The 26450-nt window shown below is 42.3% G+C and overlaps 2 protein-coding genes across 4 annotated transcripts in view; one reads left to right on the top strand and one right to left on the bottom strand.

The window, feature by feature from the left end:
- HMGXB3 (HMG-box containing 3) overlaps positions 1-12611 on the bottom strand; it is a 45087-nt gene extending 32476 nt beyond the window's left edge. For 2 of the 3 annotated variants that reach the window (XM_045999736.1, XM_045999735.1), the window contains exons 1-5: positions 12057-12611; positions 9143-9281; positions 7809-7983; positions 4119-4616; positions 2959-3057 (exon numbers count right to left, since the gene is read on the bottom strand). In XM_045999736.1, coding sequence (XP_045855692.1) covers positions 2959-3057; positions 4119-4616; positions 7809-7983; positions 9143-9281; positions 12057-12579 — 1434 coding nt within the window. In that variant the 5' untranslated portion in view covers positions 12580-12611. The remainder of the gene's footprint in view (positions 1-2958; positions 3058-4118; positions 4617-7808; positions 7984-9142; positions 9282-12056) is intronic. The other variant, XM_045999738.1, reaches the window with a different exon arrangement.
- A 47-nt stretch (positions 12612-12658) lies between these two features.
- Positions 12659-17713, top strand: TIGD6 (tigger transposable element derived 6). Its single transcript, XM_045999742.1, has 2 exons — positions 12659-12761; positions 15367-17713. The coding sequence occupies exon 2, from the start codon at positions 15450-15452 to the stop codon at positions 17022-17024; it is 1575 nt and encodes a 524-aa protein (XP_045855698.1). The 5' UTR covers positions 12659-12761; positions 15367-15449; the 3' UTR covers positions 17025-17713.
- The last annotated feature ends 8737 nt before the right edge of the window (positions 17714-26450 follow it).

Consider the following 26450-nt stretch of genomic DNA (forward strand, 5'->3'; position numbering starts at 1 on the left):
AAAAAAAAAAAAATGAAATAAGATACAGATAAATAGTATTTACAGTGAGAGGTGGATGCCTTCTCTCCATAACTGATAGAACAAGCAGACAGAAAATCAGGATATAAAAGAGTTGACCAGTATCAATCAACTTGACCTAACCTGACATGTATAGAACCCTCCTACTCAACAGAAGACACATTCTTTTCAAGTGCACACAGAACATTTATCAAGACAAACCATATTTTGGGCCATAAAATAAGTTTCAATTAATTTAAAAGGAATTAACTCTTATAAACTACAAAGTTCTGACTATAAAGGAATTAAATCAGAAGTCAGTAAAAGGAAGATATCTGGAAAATCCCAAACATTTGGAAAGCAAATAATGTAACTAATGGGTCAAAGAATAAATCAGAAAGTATTCTGAACAAAATGAAAATAAAAATATACCATATCAAAATTTGTGGGATGCCACCAAAGTAGTGCTTAGAGGGAAACGTATAGCACTAAGCAGCTATATTAGGAAAAAAAGGTTTCAAATCAATGACCTCAGCTTCTATCTTAAGAAACTAGGAAAGAATAAATTAAGTCAAAGTAAGCAGAAAAAAGATAATAAAGATCTGGTCAAATATCAGTGAAATCCAACAAAGAAAAACAAAAGAGAAAATCAATGAAACCAAAAGCTGATTCTTCAAAGGTCAATGCAATTGATAACCGCTAGCCAGATTTGTCAGGAAAAACAAGAGACCCAAATTACCATTATTAGTGATGAGATAGGTAAAATCACTACAGTCTACAGATACTAAAGGATAAGCGTTCCTCAGGAACTTTAAACAGAATTACCACATGATCTAGCAATTCCACTCCTAGGTATATTCCCCAAAAAACTGAAATCAGGGGATCAAACAGACATGTATCCACTAAAGTCCATAGCAGCAGTATTTACAAGGGCCCAAAGGTAAAAACAAACTATGAATGGATAAGCAAAATGTAGGATATACACACAATGGAATATTATTCAGCCATAAAAAGAAATGAAATTCTGATACATGGTACAAGATAGGTGAACCCTGAAGACATACTAAGTGAAAAAATGAGACCGTAAGGACAATATATGCATGATTCCCTTTATGTGAGGTACCTATAATACGTAAATTCAGAGATAGAAAGTAAAACAGAGGTTACCAGGTGCTGGGGGAGGGAAGAATGTAGAGTTATTGTTTAATGGGCCCAAGGTTTCTGTCTGGGTAACGAAAACTTCTGGAAATAGGTATTGGCGATGATTCCACAACACTGTGAATATACTTAATGACCCTGAATTGTACCCTTAAAAAATGGTTAAATTCTTAAGTTTTATGTTATGCATATTGTACCACAGTTTTTAAAAAGAGTAGTGTTTTGAACAATTTTATGTCAATAAATTTGACAATTTAGATGAGATGGACAAATTCCCTGAAAGACAAACTACCAAAGCTCACTCAAAAATAGATAATCTATATCTAAATAATCTAAAATTATTTAAAAATAATCTAAATAGTCCTATGCATATTTTAAAAACTGGACTTGAGATTAAAAATCTTCCCACAAAGAAATCTCCAGGCCCAGACTGACTTATTGGCAATTACCAAACATTTAAGGAAGAAATAATACCAATACCACTACCACACAAACTATTCCTGAAAAATGAAGAGGAAAAAGTATGTCCTAACTCTCTTTGGTAAACATTACCCTGATACTAAAACCAGACAAACTCTATACAAGAAAATTAAAGACCAACATCCTCGTGAATATAGACACAAAATTCCTAAGCAAAGTTTCAGCAAATCAAATCCAACAATATACTAGAAGGATAATACATGATTGCCAAGTGGGGTTTATTCAAAGAATGCAGGGTTGGTTTAACATTTGAAAAACAATGAAATTAACCACATTAACAAACTAAAAAAGAAAATTCCTACAACCATCTCAACAGACCCAGGAAAAACATTTGACAAAATCCATCATCCATTCCTGTAAGTTTCCAGCAAATTAGGAATATGAGAGAACTTCCTAAACTTGAAGATGGCATCTATAAAAAAACCTATAGCTAATATTATACCTAATGATGAAAGACTGAATGCTTTCCTCCTAAGATGAGGAACAAGACAAAAATATCTGCTCTCACAATTTCTAATCAATATGGTATTGGAGGTCCCAGATAGTGTAGTAAAAAATAAGGAATCCAAATCAGAAAAGAAATAAAACTATCTTTATTCAAAGACAACATTATCAACTGTGTAGAAAATGCAACAGAAACTACAAAAAGGCCACCAGAACACACGAGCTTAACAAAGTTGCAGAACAGAAGTTTAATATGCAAAAAAATTAGCTATTATTATATATTACTACTGAAAAATCAGGTATTGAAAAAAGTTTTGGGGGCACCTGGGTAGCTCAGTGGGATGGGCCTCCGCCATCGGCTTGGATCATGAAAAAAAAAAACATGAAATATTTAGGGATAATAAATCTCAGCCCCGATGCAAAGTATGTGATGAAAAAACCATTAACTGGGAATCAAAAGACCAGGGTCCTGGTTCTGTCTTGTTTTGCAGCCCAGTAGCTTTGAATGATACAGAGAACAAGTCCTTTCTCTTCTCTAGGCTTTTTTGGTAATCTGCATGATACTAAGATTGAATGAGACCAATGGCCCTCAATTTTTCTAAATCATGTATGCTTCTGAAAATTTTGTAAGAGGCACTGAACCTATCCTAGGTAAATACTCTTAAAGAAAAAAGTTTGTATGTACCTCGAGGAGTTGAAGGAGCCTGCAGAGCTCCCTTCACAGAACCTCCCGCCGCCCCTATCCCCAGTAAAGAATACCTGGAGCAGGTAATTTGAGGCCTTTGCCAGTCCTACTGTCTTAATGTTATGAGACTTCGAAAACTACCTGGAAGAGAATTCTTTTGGAGCCCTATCTCCATCAACTCCCCACACACTGACCAGTTTGATGGAAGTGGGGTTCTCCACGACTGAGTAGGCAGGAAGAGGCAACATGATGAACTGTGTGGCTGGCGCAGAAGAGCTACTCTCGCTGGAATCCTGTGGGCGCACGGAGAGAAGGACAGTTTTACCGAGATGGAATGAAGAATACCCAGGGCCACCCACAACAAACGGTGAAAGACGGATCAAGTCGAATAACCAGAGACAGTGTGCTTATCCAAAAAAATAAATCTACAATTACCTCAAAACTTTAATTAAGAAAAAAAAAGATACAGAAAACTTTTACCATAAAGAATGTGCTATCCTCATTTTACGGATAAGAAAACTGAGGTCCTAAGAGACTTAGGACTCCTAAGATCACATAAGTGGTTAGTGAAAGAACCCAACTGTTCTGACCCTGTCAAGTGCTGACACCCTATTGATCTCCCTTAACCAGGCAGGTGGCATGCTTCATTATCATAAACAGTCCTGAGGCAACAAACAATAAAATGGATTGAGGCCTACCACAGATTCCTTTCTAAGGAGCTACCTGCTCTCACATCCAGGCCATCCTACATTCCTCTTGGCCTGAGCAGAACTCCTACTCTGAGGATGTCACATTACCCAGGGTAACAGAGGGCATGGTGGTAGCTCCCGACTTCCAGGGGGACCAGGCTGTGGGATCACTGAGACTGCTCTTCCCCTCAACTGGGCATGGCTGAACTCATGCCACTGGAAAGACTATCAACCTGGCCTTGAAGAGAGCTTCCTTTTTCCTACCCACTCTGCACCCAGAAAGACCATTTGAATATTCTACTAAAGAGTTCGAGGTGCCATTGTATTTGCTGAGACAATCTTCAGGGAACATAAAATCCTAACAGCTTGAGAGACTCTAGCTTTGATTCATGGATAACCCCTATCATTGAAATGCTGTTAATGCACCTCATGTACTCTCTCAGGTGAAGAAAGTCCTGGCTGTGCTGGGCAAAATGAGTTGGTAAGAGGGCCTAAGGAACTGAAGAGAACTTTAAAGTAAGCAAGCCCAAGGGAAAAAGGTTCAAGAGAACTGTAGTCCTACTAGAAGTCCACACCAGCACTCTTAATTACCACTGCATGGCGTTAGCTGCCTTTGTAGTAATTCCAGATGAAGTAAAAGAGACATAAGTACCAAAGTCACTTACCCTCATGACAGTTACCACTGACATGCTCTCCCCAACCTGGTGGTGGGGCATGGCCAGGCTTCCAGTAGGGAGGTCTGGTGAGCCGTTCACTAAGGTCTCTTCAATTACCAGGCTTGTCTGGTACGGTTGGTGGCTCTCCCCTACCTCCAGGGAAGCCTCCTCCAGGAGCACATCCTGGCTGAGGATCTCTGAGGTGGTGATCTCTTGCATAGCACCCGGCTGGGAAAGGGCTCCCACCTCCTCAGCTAGGGACTCCACAGCCAGGCACTGCTCTGCCATGCCTGCATGGCTGGGCACTGCCTCCGGGGCAGTGCTGGACACAAGTGATGGTCCTTTAGGGGACACCTGGTTCTGGGCCACACAAAGCTCTAGCTGAGGGCAACTGCGGTCTTCCTGCAGGCTGCTCTTGGGGATGATGATGTAATCTGAGCGGGGGAGGATCTTGCGGAAACCTGGGATGTCCGGAACCACAGCAGTCAGTGCAGAAAGCTTGGAGTTCTGAGGACCAGGAAGCCAGGAAGGGGGAAGCAAGCAGAGAGAAATGGTGTGAGACCACAGGCACATACATCTATAATTTTTTTTCATTTTTTGGATTGTTTTCTGCAAAAGGGACCACAAACACTCCTCTCTTGACCTAAGATTTCAAGAGGGTCAATCTCTGTCAACAGCAATGTCATCCTCCTATGAATCACACTTTAGCCCATGTAGCTTACTTGCTCAGTCACATAGGAGACAGGTAACAGGGATCAGACTCTGGAAAGGACACTGATCTTGGCATTTGAAACTGTGAGCTGGAATCTCAGATCTGCAGTCTTGAGCAAATACTTTCCAATTTTTGGATCTTGCTGCTCCATTTGAATTTAGCTATTTATGAGTTCCTTTCCAGCTCTGATACATTAAGATTCCAAAGCAGCCAAAGATTTAAAAACCAGAAACTATAATTTTCAATAAAACCCCAAAAGGCATAAAATACAAGTCAACAGGCCAAACTGGAACTCAAGGCAGCAAGCAAGAATTCTGATAATACTGATTTCTCTCCCAGACTTATACAACAGAGGATGAACCGATCACTTCACGAGAAAAAAAGTATGTATGGATGGGGATATCTGACAGAACCTGTATATACTGGGGGCAGCAGAGGGGGGACATAAATATTAACACTAACTAGTAATTTAACATTCAGAAAATACCTTCCTGACCTTATCATTAACAACACTATTAAGTTGAATACTATTATTGTTTCTATTGAAGCTCAGGGAGGTAAACTTCCCCCAAACACAAAATTATTAAGTAGTAAAGACTCCAAACCAGGTCTTCTAAAGAGCAAGGAAACCAGGTACTAAAAGCAAAACAGTTTATGGCCAAGAAAAGGTACTTTCGCTTTATTTTTTTCCAATTAAACTGCAAGTTACCTAATAAGAAAAACAGAAAAGTTCAAAGTCAACAGTTAAGTGACAGTTGAAATTAAAAGGAAATAATTTCAGATGCATCTTTTAAAAGGAACACTAAGTCCATTACAAAAAGATCCTTAAATACATCAAAAGCAAGAGGTCGATGCGACTACTTAAGGTACAAAGGAAGCACTCAGATGAAAGTTGAAAGAAGCACTCAGATGAAACATAAAAGCAGACAGGACAAATCCTTTATGGAGCCTTTACTGGAGAGATAATGGAGAAATAACATTCTCAAGTCACCCTTTGAAGCAGACAGGTTAGAACAAGATTGAGTGATAGTAAATGCATAGAACGATCTGGACTTAATCAACAAATCCAGGCACCTAGACACCAGGGCAACCTGAATGACACTGGAACTATGGGCCTTGCCACGTGGCAAGAGACTGGAAGGGCTGCGGAGAAGCCAGGCTGCCACACGGTCTCTGACAGGCTCCCGAAGTATGAAGGCAGGAGGGTCTGACCTTCACACCAGGCAATCTTAGAGAGGTCAAACAAAGCACCCAAAGCCTTACTAAGTCTTGGCACATTCAGATCCTCATGCTCTTAAATACCACCTTTTCTTATCATGTGGTCCCTGGGCACTTAACCTACTGAAGAGTGGTATTCACCGACCAAGGCAGCATGTGTCAAGGACTCAGCTAGGAGCTTATATTATCTATTTTAAACACTGTGAGTAGATAGTATTATTTCCCACTTTACAAATGAGGAAACCAAGACTCAAAGGTTAAGTGATTCTTCCAAGGTCACAGCTAGTTAATATCAGAGCTAATCAATTCATGTTCTTGACAGTAGTTCTAGAGAGGATGGCAAATATAAAGTCCCCACATGGATAAGAAAAAATCATTGCAGATGATTTATTTAAAAAATGTTTTGAGGCACCTGGGTGCCTCAGTAGGTTAAGCCTCAACTTTTGGCTCAAGTCATGATCTCAGGATCCTGGGATCGAGTCCTGCATCGGGCTCTCTGCTCAGCAAGGAGCCTGCTCCCCGCCCCCCGCGACTTCTTCCTGCCTCTCTGCCTACTTGTGATCTCTCTCTGTCAAATAAATAAATAAAATCTTTAAAAAAATGTTTTAAAAGACTTAATAAGGGCCTCCATTAGTGTGTAGCTTTAAAAACCGTTACCACTCTGGGAATAGGCAAAATTTTCCTGTATCAGGGTAAAAAGGTTGCTGACTTTATTGAAGGGGAAACCACAGGGAATATATACTTTTCCTAGACTCCATTTCCCCTTCCCCACAGGAACTGTCTCCCAGATTCAGTTTATAAACGAATTATCTAAAGGAGGGGGTACAGAGATGCCTGGGTGGCTGTCAGTTAAGCATCTGCCTTTGGCTCAGGTCATGATCCTAGACCTGGGATGGGGTCCTGTACTGGGCTCCTTGCTCAGCAGGGTGCCTGCTTCTCCTTCTGTCTGCTGCTCCCTTTGCTTATGTTCTCCGACAAATAAATATCCTTTAAAAAATTTTTAAAAGGAGTGGGTACAGATGGGTATCTCCAAGACCTTAGATAACACAAAACTCTTCCAGAAAGAGAAATGCCAAGTCACTAAGAGCAAAATAATCTAAATGGCAGTGGTAGACGGCCTCCACTAGGAAAACACAACCTCTTCTGCTCTAACATAGCTGTTGCATTCCTGAAAAACCTTTGCTCTACATTATCAAAGAAGAAATCAGAGACAATGTTTCAATTGAAAAAAGGAGTTAAGGTTAACCTTGCAACAACAAGGTTATTTTTCCTGCAGCAATTTCAGTTCAATAAAAAACCAGCAGTATTAATAGTTGTCAGTCTTCTGTTATTGTGAACTAGAAATACAAAATGGCTGACAGACACAATCTAGAAGACATCCTTATGCATTCTTTAATTCAGGCCTGTCTCCTCCAACATCTTCTGCTTCTGGCATCGTGCACAACCACCAGTGTTAAGAGAAGAATGTGACATTATACAAAGCAGCTGTATCTACTTCCACACTCACCAGCCTAATTGCTGATTATGTTATAACTGACAGCAATCAATATAACACATATTCATTACTTTCAATTAGTAAGGTGAAAACTGATGTGGTGCAGGAAAAATGCCTTATAAACTACTAAATTAAGGAAAATAAAGCGGACCCAACTCAGTTTTTCCAAGAAGAGAAAAGAAAAAAAAAAAAAAAGAGAGAAGGGGATGGGCTCTTCCCAGGGCCTTCACCACTGACCAAATGGAGAAATTAGTTGGGGAAAAAAATTACTTACAGGATCCAAACCTTCTTTCTCTAGTTTGGCTTTCTCCAGGTAATAACTCCTCTCGGCCACGCTGAGGAGCCTCCAACTTTCACTAATCTTCTTGTTGATCTCAGACTGAGGGAGGTGGGGGAGTTCCTGCTGCACTTTCAAGTAGATGTCGTAATAGTATAGAAGGTAAGCCGACCTAAAGGAAGGAATAACTTAAGGTCTTCCCTCATTCAACCCGTGAAGTGTCAGGGTTTGAGAGTGAAGAGGCAAAAACCTAGCTTTTCATTTCAAAGCATTTATCTAAATAGGAACTGAAGCAAACAAACATTTAAATAATAGCCCAGGGCACCTGGGTGGCTCAGTTAAGCAGTTAAGCATCTGGTTAAGCAGTTAAGCGTCTGATCCTGATCGAGTCCCACAACCCACTCCCTGCTCAGCAGGAGTCTGCTTCTCCCTCCACCCTTCCCCCTAGCTTGTGATCGCTGCGCGCGCTCGCGCTCACTCTCGCACTCGCGCTCTCTCTCTCTCTCATAGACACATTCTCTCCCAAATAAAATCTTTTAAAAAATCTTTTAAAAAGAAATAAATAAATATATAAATAACAGCCCCATCAGTGTACAGGAGGTTTCTCCCTCCAGAAACCTGGAAGCAAAAGCCTATATGACTTACTTTTCCTTGGACCAGTGTATCTGTAGGAATGATCGGCTCTATAGGCAAGTATGAGCAAAGATAAACAAGTACACTGCCATCCCACTCTTGGGGAAAGATTACTGAGGGGCCTAATCACGGTCTGGTTATCACCCACATGCTTTACTTCTCCACAGAGTCTCTGGTCATCTCACTGGCCAACGGCACTTCCCCAGGACTGAGAAAGGAAGTAAATTAACTACCAAAGTAACCCAAAAGTGGTAACCTCAGCAAGAACTTTTAAAGTATTCAGTTAAGAGGGAGATTAGAGCTATAGCATGGATAATCTTTATAGTTATCAGCGATCTATTAAAATTCTATATTTTTATGAATTTCCTATTTTAAATGCTTAAATATCGATAATGTTAATAATAAATAACATTATTTCATTTGTACATAGCTTCCACCATTTGTATGGTACAATTTTCTGTGACAGCATGAAAACATGATCAAGATCCGGCCAGGAATAGCAATTGCTGGTATCGATCCACAACTTCCTATTCCCCATCTCCCTCACCCCACAACACACTGCCTATCCAGAGACTTCCACAATAGATATGGCACTCTCAATGAGTCTGGATAAAGCCGGCAGCCTAAAGTCTTCCTCAACACAGCTCTCCAAGCAGCTTGTGTTTATAAATGCTAGCTACCAAAAGGTGTTGGCTAACCTGGGTTTCTTGGCCTTTTCTCCATGTATTTTATACTTTTTCTTCTTCTTGGGTGGCCCAGGGGAGGTATAACAGTAGGCTTCCTCAATTTCCTCCATCACGACAGTTACCTCAGTACCATCATATGATGCATCCATGGCTAGAGGAAAGTCAAACACAAACAGGTTTCAAGAATCTATTTTCCTAAGAGGATGGTAGCCACTTGATCCAAGGATCCCCTATCTCTGCCAGGGCCTCAAGGTTCAGTCATTTCCCAAACTCAGCAGATCCTAAGAAGCACTGGGCATACTTGATAAACATACAGATCCCAGGGTTCCACCTCAGCTCTTCTGAATCAGAATCTCCAGAGGGTATGGAAATCTGTATGCTTAACAAGTGCCCCAGGTGATTCCTCTGACCCAGCAAATTTAGGATCACTAACTAGCTTTGACGGCTCATTTGCTTATATTCACCCCTGGGATATAGTTATTCATCAACTCAAAGATTAGCCCCACATTATAACAATTTCATATGGTAAAAGGTGAGAAGACTAAATCTGACCAGTGGTCAGAAGTTCCAGACCTTCTCTCATGTTTCATTACCTTAAGCAAACTGCTTCATTGACTCATTCAGGTATTCATTCAGACATGCAGTAAATACCTATATGTAAGAGAGTCTTTACACCCTGCCAGTTTCTGTGACTTTGAGCAGATCCTTTAGCTACTTCAGGTTCAAATTTTTTCACATACAAAAAGACAGGTGTCCTTCAGCTCAGATGATGATCTCAGGGTCCTGGGATCAGGCCCCGCATCCCCCCCCTTCTCTGCTCAGCAGGGAGCCTGCTTCCCCCCCCCCCCCCCCCCCCCGCCTTTCTGCCTACCTCTCTGCCTACCTGTGATCTTTGTCAAATAAATAAAAATCTTAAAAAACAAAACAAAACAGGTGTCTCACCCACAGATTTATAGCGTAAGGCTCAAAGGATACCAAAGATATAACTATTTGAGAATGCCCAGGTGCTACACAAAAGAGAGGGTTCATGAGTAAAGATGAAAGATCTATGGCTGAAGTGCTTCATGACCTGCCTAAGGCCACCACACCCAAACAGGTACTTGAAAGATTTTTTTCATTCAAAAAGCCAACTTTTTTTTTTTTATATGACACTCTCCCCATTTCCACTAGCAACCCTCTAAACCAGCACTGTTAAATGACCTTTCTGCAATGATGGAAATGTTCTGTATCTGCACTCTCCAATATGGCTATTAAGCACCTGAAATATGGCTAGTGTGACTGAGGAACCGAATTTTGTTTTGTTTAATTGTAATTAATTTAAATTAGCCACATATGGTTAGCGGCTATGGTACTGGACAGCTTAGGTCTAAACAGTAATCTGACAAACGTTAGCTCCCTGGTCTAAGAAACAGAAAATAAACAGCTTTTCCTAGAAAAGGAAGGCATTAAAAAACCTGAATGACTAGTTCAATAAGAGTTTGCCTATTTGTGGCCACGTTCTCAGTTGGGAGTTTTATTCAAGACTCAATCCTTGGAGGAAGAAAGGTTCCAGAAACCACTTCAATTTTATGAGACAGAAATGATATACTGTGTTTGCTCTTGAAAATCTGTCAGAAAAGAACTTGGGATTCTGGGAAGACGGAATAGCAGTAACTACAGGGCAGATCTGTGTATTATAAACCCACTCACATCTCATTTAAACCTCACTCTACAAATTATGAGGTATCTGGTTAAGGTATAATGAAAAAAAGAGCACTGCTTGTTAAGCAAGGAGGCCTGCCTCCAAGGCTCAACTCTAACCATGTGATCTCAGACAAGTCTATACTACACCCTGAATTTCAATTGTTCCTCACATGAGAGGAAAAGGCTGAAATCAGTAGCTCCTAAATCTGGGGGAGACAAGAATACCTTTTGAGAATGTTGTTAAAGCTATAAACCCTCCCCTAGAAAATGCAGACAAGCGACATGTCCCCTATAATTTCAAAGATAGTCCCCAGTTAAAAACACACTATTCCTAAGGTTCTTTCTTGTAGCCATCTCTAATGATTTCTCTTCCCATTAAAACAAATAAACCCTGCATCCTATCTCAGTGCAACCCAAGAAGAGAACATAATCCACAACTTGGTTAGGTAATTAATAGGCCAGTGTCTTCACAGGGTAAGGGTAGCTAGAATTCAAATCAAGACTATGTGGCTACTATGCCTTTTTTTTTGCCCTTAATAATTGACTTCTTAGCCCTTGAGAGCGTTGCAGAGAAGCAGTAACTGCAAGAGAGCATCTGTAAAAAATGACATGTAGAATTTTAGCACCCAGAGCAAAACAATTTAGGAAGCAGACCCATTACAACCACCTTGGGGTGGGGGCAGGAAGAGACTACCTTGTTTTTTGCTTGTTTGACTACCCCCATTTTAAGCCTGAGTCTAAGATTATTTTCAGACCCTAGGCCTCAGTTCAGCAATGCCAAAAAAGGGGGGGGGGGCAGGATAATATAAAGGTAAAAAGCAAGGTCTGTGGAAAGCAAAAAATCACGACTAAGTTACACATTTTTAATAGCAACCGCACAGAGTTCTATGACCTTGAGCAACCTACTTATTCTAAGCCTCAGTTTTCTCTTCTGTAAAACAGGATTAAGGGCAGGAGTTGAAATTTGAGACACTTTCACTGTTCCATCAGATGCGCCTCAAAACCTCGGGTGATGGCCTTTGACGGTTTGGCTAGGGGTCACGGCTTGTGTCTGGGCTAGTTCCTTTCCCTCTCGGTCTCAGATGTCCCAAACGTACCGAAAGCGGCAGCAGAAGACTAATAAGGCTTACTGATCCTACTCTGTGGAAGGGACAACAGGGCTCAGAGAGCCGCAGCATCCGGCTCGAGGTCGCCCAGCATTTCAGCAGCACCGTGCAGCGAGGCGCTCGAGGGCGGGACTTACCCGGAGGAGCGTGCAAGCCGCGCGGCTCACATTCCCGGAGGCGCCCGGTCCTGGGGCTCGACGAGGGGGCTGGCCGGCGCAGTCGCGCTCCCCGCTGTCGGCGAGAGGAGGCTCCAGTCGTGACAGCGGCAACAAGGAAGTGGAGGCGAGGGCTCGCGCGCGCATCCCGGGGGCTGGAGGAGCCCCGGCCCCGCGGCCCCGCCCGGCGACACACGGCGCGGAGTCGCGACAGCTCCTCTCGCTCCCCCTTCTCGGAGTCGCGATATAGGGTCGTGGAGAGCGGGTATGGGAGCACAGGTTCGCTCCGCAGGCTCTTCACCGACGCCTGCCGAGGGCCCCGGGGGTCAAGCCCCGGGGAGCCCGAGGAAGACAGCAGGGACACGGGCGTCGCCGCACCACCGGTTCGGCGGCGGCAGCGGCAGCAGCAGCACACCTCAGATCGCCAGGGAGACCCTTCCCGGCGGCCCTCGCGACGCACCGGAAGCGGCCGGCTGCGCGTGACTGCGTGCGTTCTTTTGCGCATGCGTAACAGTCCAGCCCTTGTCGAGGGGCAGGCCCATAGGAACTGCTTAGATGCTTAGAGGGGACTGATAAGGCGGACGGACTGTTTCCGGCTAGAGGTTCCGGGAGGAAGAGGAAGCTGCGGCCGCCCGCTGTGGGATGCCCGGGCCGCTTAGCCCTGGGGCATTGCCGTAGGGCGCTCAGGTAACTGGGGCGGGGCTGTGCCGAGTGTGAGAGGTCGAGGCCCCGCCTCACCTCTCAAAGCCACGTCGGGCCCTGGGGAGCCCCAGCACCACCCTCTCAGCACAGTGTTCTAGGCCAGACTCCAGTCCTGTCCAGTCTGTCCCCGCTCGTTCAGCGCAGGGTTCTTCTTTGTGCCGCATCAAGCCGTCCTCTTCACCCAATCCGTCCTTCCCGCCGTCCTACACACAGTTATGCTAGTGAGTTCTGGAGTGATTCAACCTGAGACGAATGACCCAAGTGGAGAGGCTCTGGAGTCGGACAAGAATAGTATGCCTTTATCCCGCCAGTGTCACAGATCGTTCCACATTTGTACAAGTCCTTGCACGACCCTCACTATCTTGCAAATGTATTTCCAATCTGCGTACTTTTCTCTATGCGCCACTGTCACCAACCTCGTAGTCACCAGTATCTCCTCCGGGACTGATGGCGTTTCTTCCCACCTCCCCTCTTGTCGCTCTGCAGTCATTTCTCCACACAACAGGCACATTGATCTTTTTGCACTGTAACGGATCCAGTCGCTCCCTGCTTAAAACCTTCTAGTGTCTTTTCATTCACTTAGAATAAAATTCAAGCTTAGCTTGACGTAAAAGACTTTGGCTTGGCTCTTACTTCATTATCTTTCCACGTCGCCACCGGAACAGGGTGTATAGTGCTCTGCAGTGTTCAGAACACTGGCTTTGTGCTGAGTCTCCTTGGATTTGCATCCAGGTCCTGCCATGTGTAAGCTGTATTCAGCATGTAAAGGAACAAAACAAGTTTATGAAGTAGATCTTCAGTAATTGGTCTCCATCTCCTCAGTTGGTTCTCATCACTAAATGGCACAACCATACATTGGGTTGCTCACTGCTCCAGCCAGAAATCGAGGAGTTATCCTTAAACCCTCTCGCATCATCAGCAAGATCTGCAAAAATAAAACCCAAACTGGCTACTTCTTACCACATCCACTATAACTCTAATCCGAGCCACCATTATCTCACATCTGGACTCCTGCAGCAGCCTCCTAACTCGTCTCCTGCTATTTCCCTGACACCTTTCAATTCCATTCTTTACATAGCAGTCATCTTTCTCCTCGATTAAAATCCTTCAGTAGCTCCCCTTTGCATTCAAATTAACATATCCCAGCTGGCTGGCCTACAAGGCTAGCTTGCTTTCATCTTCAGATTTAGGGCCACCTCTTAGGAAAATGGATTTTACCTTTTAGGTTCTCCACTTTGCAACCAAAGGACTCCTTCTGAAGTGCAAACTTGATCACGTCATTCAAATAAACAGACCTCTATGGCCTCTTACTGTCCCAGGATCAAGCTAAAATTTTACGATTTGGCTCTTGTTCTCTTCTCCAGAGACTTTTTTCCTGGCCATACTATCTCGTTTTCTATAGTACTTGATTGCCTTTGCACATATTTCCTTCTATCTCATGAACTTCTAGTCGTTTGTACTTGAAGGCCAACATCAATATTGTTTCCTCTTTGAAGTGCACTGCCCTTTCATGTCCCACCCAGTTGATCATCTCCACTGCTATATTCTAGTTCACAGTACTCTGTAACCTCTTTTATAGTTTTAATGAACTTTAGTGTTTCTCTTCCCGGCTTCCCTGATAGGCTTCTTTTTTTTCCTGATAGGCTTCTGAATGGTGGGCACTATGCTCCATCCATCTCTGGATGGCTGGTATTGAGCATAGTGTTTAGCACATGGAGGATGCCAAGAATGGTTAGATAAATGTGTGGAGGTGGTGGTAGGAGTCAGCCCTTGCAAAGGGGCAGTCACAGCCTAATGTCACAGCAGCTTCTCTTGTCCTGTGAGGACTCTCATGATAAAATGTCTTCGCAGACAGTTACCAAAACTGCTACTGCCTGATTATGGTTATTTCCTTCATAGCCATATCACACTCTGTAATTATCTTATGTATCTGTTCTCTTTTGGCTCATCTTCCTCCACTGAATTGTATATTTCCTAAGGGCAGGGATCTTGACTGTGTTGTTCATCACTGTATCTTTACCACTTAACACCTCTGAACACCAAATGAATGAAACATATTCCCACAGTGAAAATCCTTCCAAAGCAAATAGTGATAGAGCTTTAAAGACCTCATTTTGATGGAATTATCCAGCAGGACTATGGAGTTGCAGAAGTGGCACTAATCCTGAGTCAAGAAATCCAAGGTCTATGAACTTGGGTAGGCCCCTTCTCTGAGCCTCAGTTTCTGTTATAAAATTAGCCAGATGATAATCCCCTTAATTTATACAGTGCACTGCTATTTGCCAACATCTTTTACCATTTATGTTTTCAATCTATTCCCACAGTAGACAGAACAGACATTCTTTTTACAGAAGTTCGGAAACTTTAAGTGAACTAGATTCTCTGTAAGTCCTCTTTTTTGTTTTTTCAAACATTCTATGAGTCTGTATAAGTAATCCCTACAACAAGTCAGTAGTATGAATCCTATTTTCTCTTGACTTTGGCCTTATATTATCATTTCCTAGTAGGATTTTGAAAAATCTGACTCTTCTTTTAGGGGGAATCCATTATCTCTGGTTCCTGACAGGTACTCCACATTCTCTCTCCTCAGTTTTCTACACTTGTGGCAAAACAAGCCTCGAGGAGGAACACACTCAGCCCTGGTAATTGTGGCCCAGCACTCATTCTGTAAATATGGCAAACAAGGGGAACAAGAAGCGTCGGCAGTTCTCCCTGGAGGAGAAAATGAAGGTGGTGGAAGCTGTAGACTCAGGAAAGAGGAAAGGTGATGTGGCAAAAGAATTCGGTATCACCCCTTCTACCTTGTCTACATTCTTAAAGGATCGTGCCAAATTTGAAGAGAAGGTACGGGAGGCATCTGTAGGACCCCAGCGGAAAAGGATGAGGAACGCTCTCTATGACGACATTGATAAAGCTGTTTTTGCTTGGTTTCAAGAAATCCATGCCAAAAACATTCTTGTGACTGGGTCTGTCATTCGGAAAAAAGCACTAAACTTGGCCAACATGCTTGGCTATGACAATTTTCAAGCAAGTGTGGGTTGGCTAAACAGATTTAGGGATCGCCACGGAATTGCTTTGAAAGCAGTCTGTAGAGAGGATAGTGACAGACTAATGAATGGTCTAGGAATAGATAAGGTTAACGAGTGGCAGGCAGGGGAAATTATAAAACTGATTGCTGACTACAGCCCAGATGATATCTTTAATGCTGACGAGACAGGAGTGTTTTTCCAACTGCTTCCCCAGCACACGCTTGCTGCTAAAGGGGACCATTGTAGAGGGGGCAAGAAAGCAAAGCAGCGGTTGACAGCACTCTTTTGTTGCAATGCTTCAGGGACTGAAAAAATGAGACCATTGATTGTTGGTAGGTCAGCCAACCCACACTGTCTCAAGAACGTCCATTCCCTCCCTTGTGATTACCGAGCCAACCAGTGGGCATGGATGACGCAGGATCTGTTTAATGAGTGGCTGATGCAAGTGGATGCCAGGATGAAGCGGGCGGAACGCCGCATCCTCCTGCTGATCGACAACTGTTCTGCTCACAACATGCTGCCACGCTTGGAAAGGATCCAAGTGGGGTACCTACCCTCTAACTGTACTGCCGTCCTGCAGCCCCTGAATCTCGGCATAATTCACACCATGAAAGTGCGGTACCGAAGCTACCTCCTGACACAGATCCTCCTCAAGCTCCACAGCAGTGAGGACCAAGGAAAAGTGGACATCAGGCAGGCCATCGACATGATTGCAGCAGCATGGTGGTCAGTCAAGCAGTCCACAGTGGTGAGATGCTGGCAGAAGGCAGGCATCATCCCCATAGAACTGACAGATTCTAACAAAGAAGCAGCAGCCAGTGAACCAGAGGTAGCTATTGAAAAGTTATGGCACTCTGTGGCTCTTGCCACCTGTGTCCCCAACGAAATACATTTCCAGGACTTTGTCACTGCAGATGATGATCTCATCATTGCTCAAGAGCTGATAGACACAGAGGTTATCCAGGGCATGGGGGATGCTGAAAATAGAGATGAAGCTGGAAGTGAAGAGGAGGGGGAGGTATCTTTACCACTGCAGCCAAAAATCACCATCACGGAGGCCATCTCAAATGTACAGAAACTTAGACGGTTCCTTTCCACTTGTGTAGATGTTCCTGACACCGTTTTTGGACAGCTAAATGGAATAGATGAATATTTAATGAGGAAAGTGACACAAACCCTTGTTGATTCCAAAATTACAGATCTCCTCCAAACAAAATAATGTAGGCATTAATTGCCTCTTTTGATTTAGAAAATGTAGTTTATAAGAATAAAGTTTTTAGATAGGATATTGAACTTAAATTTTAAGCAATATTATAATGACAACTTTCCAGTCCTCTGAAATAATCAGGAAACTTCCTTGAATGGAATTTGGAAATGAAATTTGACTAATATGTGTTATCTTTTGATTGATCAAATGGTTTCAAAAGTTGTCTGCACCTTAGGATCTCTTGAGCATCTTTAAAAAAATTTCTAAAGCCCAGGCCTTATCCCAGACCAATTAAATCACAATCTATGGTTATAGGTCACAGGCATTAGTAGTTTGTGAAACTGCCCAGGTCATTCCAATGTGCAGAAAAGTTTGGGAATTACTGATTTGGCCAGAGGAAAATCAAGCACACTGTGGGTTAGGAGCCAACTTCTTGCCAGTAAGTCTAGCTCAGTGATTTCCAAATGTTAGCTCACTTCAGAATCACTTGGAAGACTTGCTAAAATCCAGATTGTTGGGCTCCACCTCCAGTTTTCTGATTCAGTGGGTATTAGGTATTAGGTATTAGGTGGGGCTCCAAAATTTGCATTTCTAACAAGTTCCCAGGTCCTGCTGATGCTAATGTGGTCCTTACTTTGAGACCCACTGGTCTAGCTGGATCCTAGTACTTCTCTCTTCAGCCAGCCGGCCATCCGAATACTCCCACTCACTATCAAAAAAGAAGAGAAGAGGGGGGAAAAAAGCATTAGCACTTCTTATTCCAGATCTGTTAACTCCTTTCTGCTGATTTGGTAACTCTAGAATCTTCTTTGCTTTTCTCTTGAATGCTGCACCAGCTAGCCAAGTAGTGAGCAGAGGTACATCTATCTGTGCCCAAAGAATTAGCAGGAACCACCTAGGGTATGAACACATCTTGTAATGTTTATTAGTCAGAGGGAGCTGGGGCACAGGGTAATATGAGGAGAATTAAAAAGGAGATATGATACAACGTGGGGGCCTTGTGTATCAGAAAATTCTGGGAGAGGACATACAGCCCAGTGTACCTCTCACTTTCCAGACAAGGTGAGAGGGAAGTCTGTGGGAGAAAGGACACGTGTGACAGGATTTGGATCGTTCCCTATTTGGATTATTCCACTTGTGAGTAATCCAGCCTGGACTTTGTGATTAACATGAAGGCACACTGTTTGCCTTTGCTAAAATTACTTCACCTTTATTCCTTTCTGTTTGTCCTGCAGAGACATCTGTTAGAGCAGAGTTGATCTTAAGTTATTTAGAACTAAATAAATTTATAATCAGATTTATATCGAAGTTTTTCTCCTATAAAGAAGGCATTTTTAATATCCTTTATAACCCTAGTATCTGTTTCTAATATGCAAGACGAATGTCTGTTTCATTTTTAGAAGGTAAATACAGTACCTGTCAGTGTTGTAGGGTAGTTCCCCCACCCAGTACAGATTAATTTTGTGGTTATTTCAGAAACCCATAGAAATTCAGTTATTTTTCTTTCTATAATCGTTTAACTGAAACCCATATAAAACAGATTAATCATAGACTGCTTCCGGGTTGAACAAAACAACAATTTTTTAAATTTTATTTATTTTTTTATTTAAAGATTTTATTTATTTATTTGACAGAGATACAAGTAGGCAGAGAGGCAGGCAGAGAGAGTGAGAGGGAAGCAGGCTCCCCGCTGAGCAGAGAGCCCGATGCGGGACTCGATCCCAGGACCCTGAGATCATGACCCGAGCCGAAGGCAGCGGCTTAACCCACTGAGCCACCCAGGCGCCCAACAACAATTTTTTTTTAAAACCCCAGCAGATGTTTAAATGGATTTTTGAAAGCTTATTTTGTATATTTTTCATTTTAGCAAACTAGTATAATTTGAACTAAAAGTGCTCTACATATTTTAAGTCCTTAACACTTAAAAGAGGAGAACTGTCTTCTAGCTAAGTCCTGTGGCCCCATGCACTGGCAGCACCTTTACTGCTGTCATTTCGTGTCAGGATTACTAACATGATTTTGAATTCCTTTGTTCGCCTTTTTTTCCCTGAAGTCCATTTGGCACATAATGTTAGATCTCTTGACATCATGCCATTTCCCCTGCCCAAGTGTCTGTCTGTGGTGGCTCCCAAATGCCTTAAAAAAATAAATAAATACAAGACTGGATTATTCAGTTGAGTTTTAGCACCCTCTAGAGTTGGTTACAACCTGCATTTCTGCTTGCTTGCTCAGTCCCATCAGTGCCACCCCTGGATAAGCCGTTTCCTTTCACTGTACCCATGTGTGCTAGCGTGCCTTCACCTGAATGCCTCTCCCTGCTCTCCACCAAGGCAGGCCTTTCAGGAACTAACTGGAGTCCTCTTTCTCCCAGCTTTTAAAAAGACTTCACACCTGCTCCAGCCTTCCCTCAACTCCTTAGGACTTTTTGTCTCTACCACTTACCTAAGCACTTACATTTTTATCAGTGTCCTGTGCCTCTTTGAGTAGACTGTAAGTTCTATGGGAGCAAGGACCTTTGTAACTTCAATGGTGCCTAGCACTGTGCTGGGCACATCATAGGCACTTCAATAAACAGTTGTGTATAAACGGATACATACATTAATGTGTCAACACCACTTTTCTTTAAGGCTGAATGAAGCATTGATTCTACTTGAGGATAGGGTAAGGCTGTCCCCTGTAAAGGAATTTGTAAATTTTTCCACGAATGTCATTGCCTCAACTAGTATTCCAGTCCAGGTTATCTATCATCTGTTCTTTGATAATGAGGAATTCCAATATATAAAGTTAAGCGTATTTCCTTCCACATAAAGCCATTGTAGGATTTGCACACACAAAACTTTGGTATGAAAGGCTTCATTTAAGTGCCTTGCACATAGTACTATTCGGTAGATATGTGCTTAAACTTGTTTAAAAAAAGAAATCTCACGTTCTTGACTCATTTAATGTATCATAATGAATTAGATCCTTATAGATGAAAATCATATCCAAAAGAGAGAGTGTTTACAGTCTGGTTTACATTGGCTAAATAGACCTTTGATTCTGTTGGGACATTAAGGTTTTATTTGTTTGATACTTTTGTTTTCTAAAACTAAAAGAAGATATTATCCCTTCTGAGTTGGCTGTCTTCGTCCGGCTCTCTGTGGCTTCTCCCTGATTCTCTGGTGCCTCTTGCTCCACTTGAGGATTTAGTTTGCCCCAGCTGACCAGTCCTCTCAGTAGGCCAGCATTCTGGAACTAGGGACTTAGCTCAGCTGAGCTGTTATGAAGATAAAAATATATACCTGACACAGACTAAGTTTATAAGTGCTATGTCATTAGTACCCATCCCTATTTGAAACTTTACAGGTACTGTCTCGAAGCAGGGACCTCCTTTTCCAGACCTCCCTTTCACTAACAGATCTTGGGGTTTAGATCACCAAGGCTGATCATTAGATAAAACTCAAGTTTTCTTTGCCCTGTTCTTAAGATGGGCTCTTTCATTTAAAAGGGAGGAAGCTAAGAATTGTTGTCTGTTACTTGCCATTCACCATTTTACTCCTTATCATTTAATCTTGCCAAAAGATTGTAATGCAAAAGTACAAATAGGCTCAAGCAATGTATTCTAAAATTGCATACCTATTGACTGTTCATGCTACCAGAGGCCATACCTCCTTGAGGTGAAATGTGGTAGCATATTCTGGCCACCAGAGGGCAGAGAGAGATTACACAATAGAGACAACTGGGCCAACCCAGAACACTTAGAAGCAGCCATGTTTAATTTCTCTGACATGGTAGAGACTGAAAAGGAAGAGAAGGAAAGATAGAAAAGACATAGAATGTGAGTCTTGTTCAGGCAACTAACTAAGAAACAACTGTGCCTTGGAGCACCTAATCCAACCCCATTACACACTTACCCCTTCACCAGGGACTTTTTCCAACTTATTGATAACCACAGGCCATGTAATTGACCCAAGACAGAAAGACATGCTCTGTCAATGAACCAATTTTAGAGAAATAAATATCCACCAAACATATCCATGCTTGGAACTGATACCCACTGCTGGCCACAGAGGCTCTAAAGATGAAATACACAGCCCTATCCTCAGGGAGTCCAGTTAGCAGATGAGATAGAGAAGGAAAAATAATAGAGTGGTAAATGCCATTTTAGAGAATATGCAGAGATGAGTTCCAAAGGAGACTCTGCATAGAGAAGAGGAATTCAATAGGAAATGTTGCCAAGAGCAAGGGACTTTTAGTAAGAAGTATTTGGAAAGAGTAGAAAAGTTTACACATATGGGGCTGGGAGGCTACTCCTGGAAGAAAGAACAGCATATATTAAGGCCTGGGGCATTTTAAAATGGCCCATTTGGGATCACCTAAGGTCAGAGGTTTATTGGTCAAGCAAAGGGATGTGTGACAGTACAAGATGCTGAAGATGCAAGCAAGGGCAACTTTTTTTTATTTGGGTTGTTTTTTGTTTTTTAAGATCTTATTTATTTGACAGAGAAAGACACAGAGAGAGAGAGGGAACACAAGCAGGGGGAGTGAGAGAGGGAGAAGCAGGCCTCCTGCCGAACAGGGAGCCAAAGGCAGACACCTAACAACTGAGTCACCCAGGCACCCAAGGGCAAAGTTTTTAAGGTCTTATTGGCTATAGCATTGATTCTGAACTTATTCTGAAAACACTGGAGAACCACTTAGAAGTAACAAAGGTCTTTTTTTTTTTTTTTTAAAGAAAATAATCGGTAACTAGTGTAGAGGCTGAGTTGTAGAGAAATAGATTAATTAGGTAGACTGTGGCATAGTCCTGAAGATAAATGAACACTGAGGGCAAGAGATGTTTGATTTGATAGTCTCACCAGGTAGATGGATTTGAAGAGGAATATTCTAAAATCTTCTAAGTTTCTGGATTGAGTTGCTGAGTCATGCCATGATCAAGACGGGTTAACAGGGGAAGAGAAGATGAGTTTGTATTCTATGTGAGGTGCCTCTGGGCATCCGGCTGTTACTGGACAGCTCTGGAGATTTATGTATAGACAGATACGCTGGCTGGTGTTCTAGAAAGGCTAGAAATCATGTTTGGCTGCCATCAGCACACAGATAACAAATCAATTGAGGCCATGGATGTAGTCATCTGGAGAGAGTTTATAATGCAAAGTATTCATGACATGCGGGGCCATGAACCAGCCTCTTTATAAATTGTGGGTATGTATACATACACATGTGTTATTTCTCCAAGAAGAGCCATACTTTCATCAGGCTCAATCAGATCTGAAAATCCAAAGCTTAAGCAATGGTGCTCAATGAGGAGAGAAGAGGCCAAGGACACAAGCACTGAAAGGAGATGGGGAAGCAGAGCCCTCCAAGGTAGCTGGAGAGATGCCAGAGAATGAGTGTATGAGGCACCACACATGGCTCCAGGTCCCACGTGCTGTGTGCACACACGGTGAGTATACCGGATGGTAAAATTCGAAGGGCCCTTCGAAGACCATTTAGTCCAACTCCTTCACCTGCGTACAAGGTGGTAGCCTCAACTTACTGATGGCGAAAAGATGGCTCAAAATTCATTTACCAAAATTCAGAGTTAGGAGTAGTAAAACATGAGCCAGTTTGGGGTTTTCTGATTCCCACAAGGTACAGAATAGTAGTCATGCAACATGAGAACTGGACAGGTCCTCAAGCAATCTCGTGCTCCTCCCCTCTTCATTGATGAAAAAAATCGAGTTCCTGAAGGATTAATGTACTCACTCAGGACAACAAAGCAAAAAAGGAAAGAAATGCATTTTTTTATGCATTATGTCCTTCTATAAGGACAGATCCTCTTGTTATAGTTGGGAAAAATTAATGACTGAATCACTCTCCAAATGTAAAGCAATGGTATTCCAAATCTCACTGGTGACCTACAAGTGTTTCTTAGTTGCACTTAAATAATTTAGACACAGAGTAGTATTTTATTAGCATAACAATTTATTAGCAGAAATGAAATGATACCTCTGGATCTCAATACATATAGTATCTTACATAATAAACATGAATATATCCTCCCGAAAGAAAAACAGTTGCTATTAACCACCCCCCCCCACCTCCTACAACAGGCTGCAACCCATCAACTCATCCCCATCCCATAGAAGGTTAAGCCTGATTTATATGGAATGGCATCAAGGCACTTGCTTTAATTTAAAAAAAGATATGTGGTATAAAACATGCTCCTAAAAGTTATTAGCTGTGAATAATTTTTTTAAAAGGAGCAGTTTACTTTTTTAGGGAATTGACAAAACTGAGAATTTATGTTCATTCATCTGTCTTGATTTGTATATAAAATTGCAAAGGAGACCAAAGAAACATAGTATTTTATATGGATTGATTTGTTCTCACGGATTTTTGAGAAATCACAGCAGCATCAGAACTCAAATAGTAATTTCCCAACTGATCTGAATGGACAAAGCAAGAGCTTTCTGATTCCCAGTATCTTATTATTTTAGGGATGGGGGATGAGGAAGAAGGGGAGAGAACTTCCCTAAAGTAAGTTCATTAAAGCTGCAGTTAAAAACCCTTTCTGGCTAAGGCTGCTTGTCTACTTGCCAACTAAAAATCCTTCAGTTAGAAAATTTTGTCATTGATATTTTGTAATAATATTATAATAACCTGGCCTTTTTCAGAGCCATAATTCAAGTCTAACAAAGGTACAAGGTTCCACTGTAGGCTTGCAAACATGGTATCTCAAATAAAGTCATTTAGTGTCCTTCATTATTTTAGTTTTCATAACTCAGTTTGTCCACATTTTATATCATGAACAGAAAAACAGAATACATACCTTAAAAAGTCCACTCTTTAGTGTATTGTTTATTTAACTTTTCCAACTCTAACATGTTTACTTAAAAAATGTTAGGTGCAAAACACTTTTAAAAATAATAGTCCTTGTCAGGATAAAAATTACCTTACAAAAATAAAAATAAATCTTCCCCTACTCCCACATCTAAATTCTCCGTCACTAAAGTTACTAACATTTTTTTAAAAAACTAAAATGTACCTTTAACTTACAATGTTGCAACAGTATTTCACGTTAATAATAACAGGCTATGATAACAAAGCAGTAGGTTTATTATTTTGTCATGTTCCTTTATACTTTTCACTCTTTTTTTTTTTTTTTAGGATTTCATTTATTTCAGAGAGAGCATGAGCAGAGGGAGAGGCAGAGGGAGAGGGAGAAGCAGACTCTCCACTGAGCAGGCAGCACAACACAGGGTTCATGCTGGGCTCGATCCCAGGACCCTGAGATCATGACCTGAGCCAAAGGCAGACACGTAACTGACTGAGCCACCCAGGCACCCTCCATTATACTTTTCATTCTTGTATTAAGAATATATTAATGTACATTAATAAGAATGTATTAATCATAATGATTCCAATCTTGGTTATCTAATGAAATCTTAATACAAAAGAAAAAAAATCCAAATTAGTTCAAAGCGTAAAAGCCTTCTGGATCTAATTCCTCCTCCTTGCAGTTTTGAAAACCCAGCTTCAAATTAAGGCATCACTAGAACAGATAAAGAAAACAGAGGGAAAAAGAGAGAAACCTCAAAGAACAGAAAAACGAAACAAAGCCTAAACCCTGCTGAGTGGGTTTTTGCCATCTCACCGTGGAATCATTCCCTGAAGAGACCAGGAGCACCCATGCCTCCTTTGCCTCAGTTGCCAGTCTCCTATTCAGACCTCGGTCCAGGCTCAGCTTAGCCCCTCCATAAAGCACCTCCAAGTGCCCCAGGTGCTACCTAGGAGAGTTACTGTATAGCCCACCTACTAGACTGAGTACCAGAGTCCCAGGGCCCGGCCCAGGGCCCTAGACCCCTGCACGGGTCTCAGCAAGTATTGAGTTGTTATCTACACGGGTGCAGAAGGAACCTATAGCTCATCTGTCGCAATACAGAGAGGAAAACAATTCATCAATAACATTAACAAAGATCCCAGAGCTCAAATTTATCATCGTAACTTCCAGACTCCATTTAAGTTCCCAAGAAATTCACTGCGTTTTTCTCACGTTTATATTAAGAGCAGGACTAACTCCCAGGCAATGTGTTCTTCAGCGACAAACTGTTAGGAAAGTACGCCTGCAGAGAGTAACTGTTCGTTGAAACATATTCGTTAGCATTGGAGTAGTCTAATGAACTTATCTAACATCTTGATACATGTTTAAAGAACACCATTTATCATACTGGAAATTTACCCAAATTTGGGTTTCGATGACTACTATTGGTTTTTTTGTTTTTTGGGTTTTTTTAAGATTTTATTTATTTATTTGATAGACAGAGATCATAGGTAGGCAGAGCAGCAGGCAGAGAGAGGAAGGGAAGCAGGCTCCCTGCTGAGCAGGATCAGGACCTGAGCCGAAGGCAGAGGCTTTTTTTTGTTTGTTTGTTTGTTTTTTAATTTGTTTATTTTCAGCGTAACAGTGTTCATTGTTTTTGCACCACACCCAGTGCTCCATGCAGTACGTGCCCTCCCTATTACCCACCTGGTTCCTCAACCTCCCACCCCCCACCCCCCCGCCCCTTCAAAACCCTCTGGTTGTTTTTCAGAGTCCATAGTCTCTCATGGTTCATCTCCCCTTCCAGTTTCCCTCAATTCCCTCTCCTCTCCATCTCCCCATGTCCACCGTGTTCTTTGTTATGCTCCACAAATAAGTGAGACCATATGATACTTGACTCTCTCTGCTTGACTTATTTCGCTCAGCATAATCTCTTCCAGTCCCGTCCATGTTGCTACAAAAGTTGGGTATTCCATCCTTTCTGATGGAGGCATAATACTCCATTGTGTATATGGACCACATCTTCCTTATCCATTCATCCGTTGAAGGGCATCTTGGTTCTTTCCACAGTTTGGCGACCGTGGTCATTGCTGCAATAAACATTGGAGTACAGATGGCTCTTCTTTTCACTACATCTGTATCTTTGGGGTAAATACCCAGCAGTGCAATGGCAGGGTCATAGGGAAGCTCTATTCTTAATTTCTTGAGGAATCCCCACACTGTTCTCCAAAGTGGCTGCACCAAAGGCAGAGGCTTTAACCCACTGAGCCACCCAGGCACTCCCTCCATGACTATTGTTTAAAAGCTAAGCTGGACTATTCAGATTTCTTTTCCTTTGGTCCCACTCCAACAACAACAAAAAATTTGTCAACTAGACATTTGTTAGCCACCATCGGAGGCTACAGTCCCTCAGTCTATGCTCCAGAGTAGGTCAGTTGCACCTTTGCCCCAGCCCTCGGGTACCACAGGCTCTTCAGCTCCTTCAGCTTTGGTGAATCTGCCCTCCCTTTCTAGAACAGAACCCAGTTCTGACTCTGCTGTCAAATTAAGGTGTGGCTCCTATTCCTCCTCTCCCTACTGCTGTGTGAGGCTCCGGGGATTGGATCCTACTCAAGTGGGTCCCTCTCCTTTCTCCCCCATTTGGTCAGAGGCTT

Source organism: Meles meles, chromosome 3 (assembly GCF_922984935.1).
Source record: "Meles meles chromosome 3, mMelMel3.1 paternal haplotype, whole genome shotgun sequence".
Classification (NCBI taxonomy): Eukaryota; Metazoa; Chordata; class Mammalia; order Carnivora; family Mustelidae; genus Meles; species Meles meles.

Excerpts from the sequence above, each read along its gene's own strand:
- TIGD6 (XM_045999742.1), top strand. The coding sequence starts at position 15,450 with ATGGCAAACAAGGGGAACAAGAAGCGTCGGCAGTTCTCCCTGGAGGAG.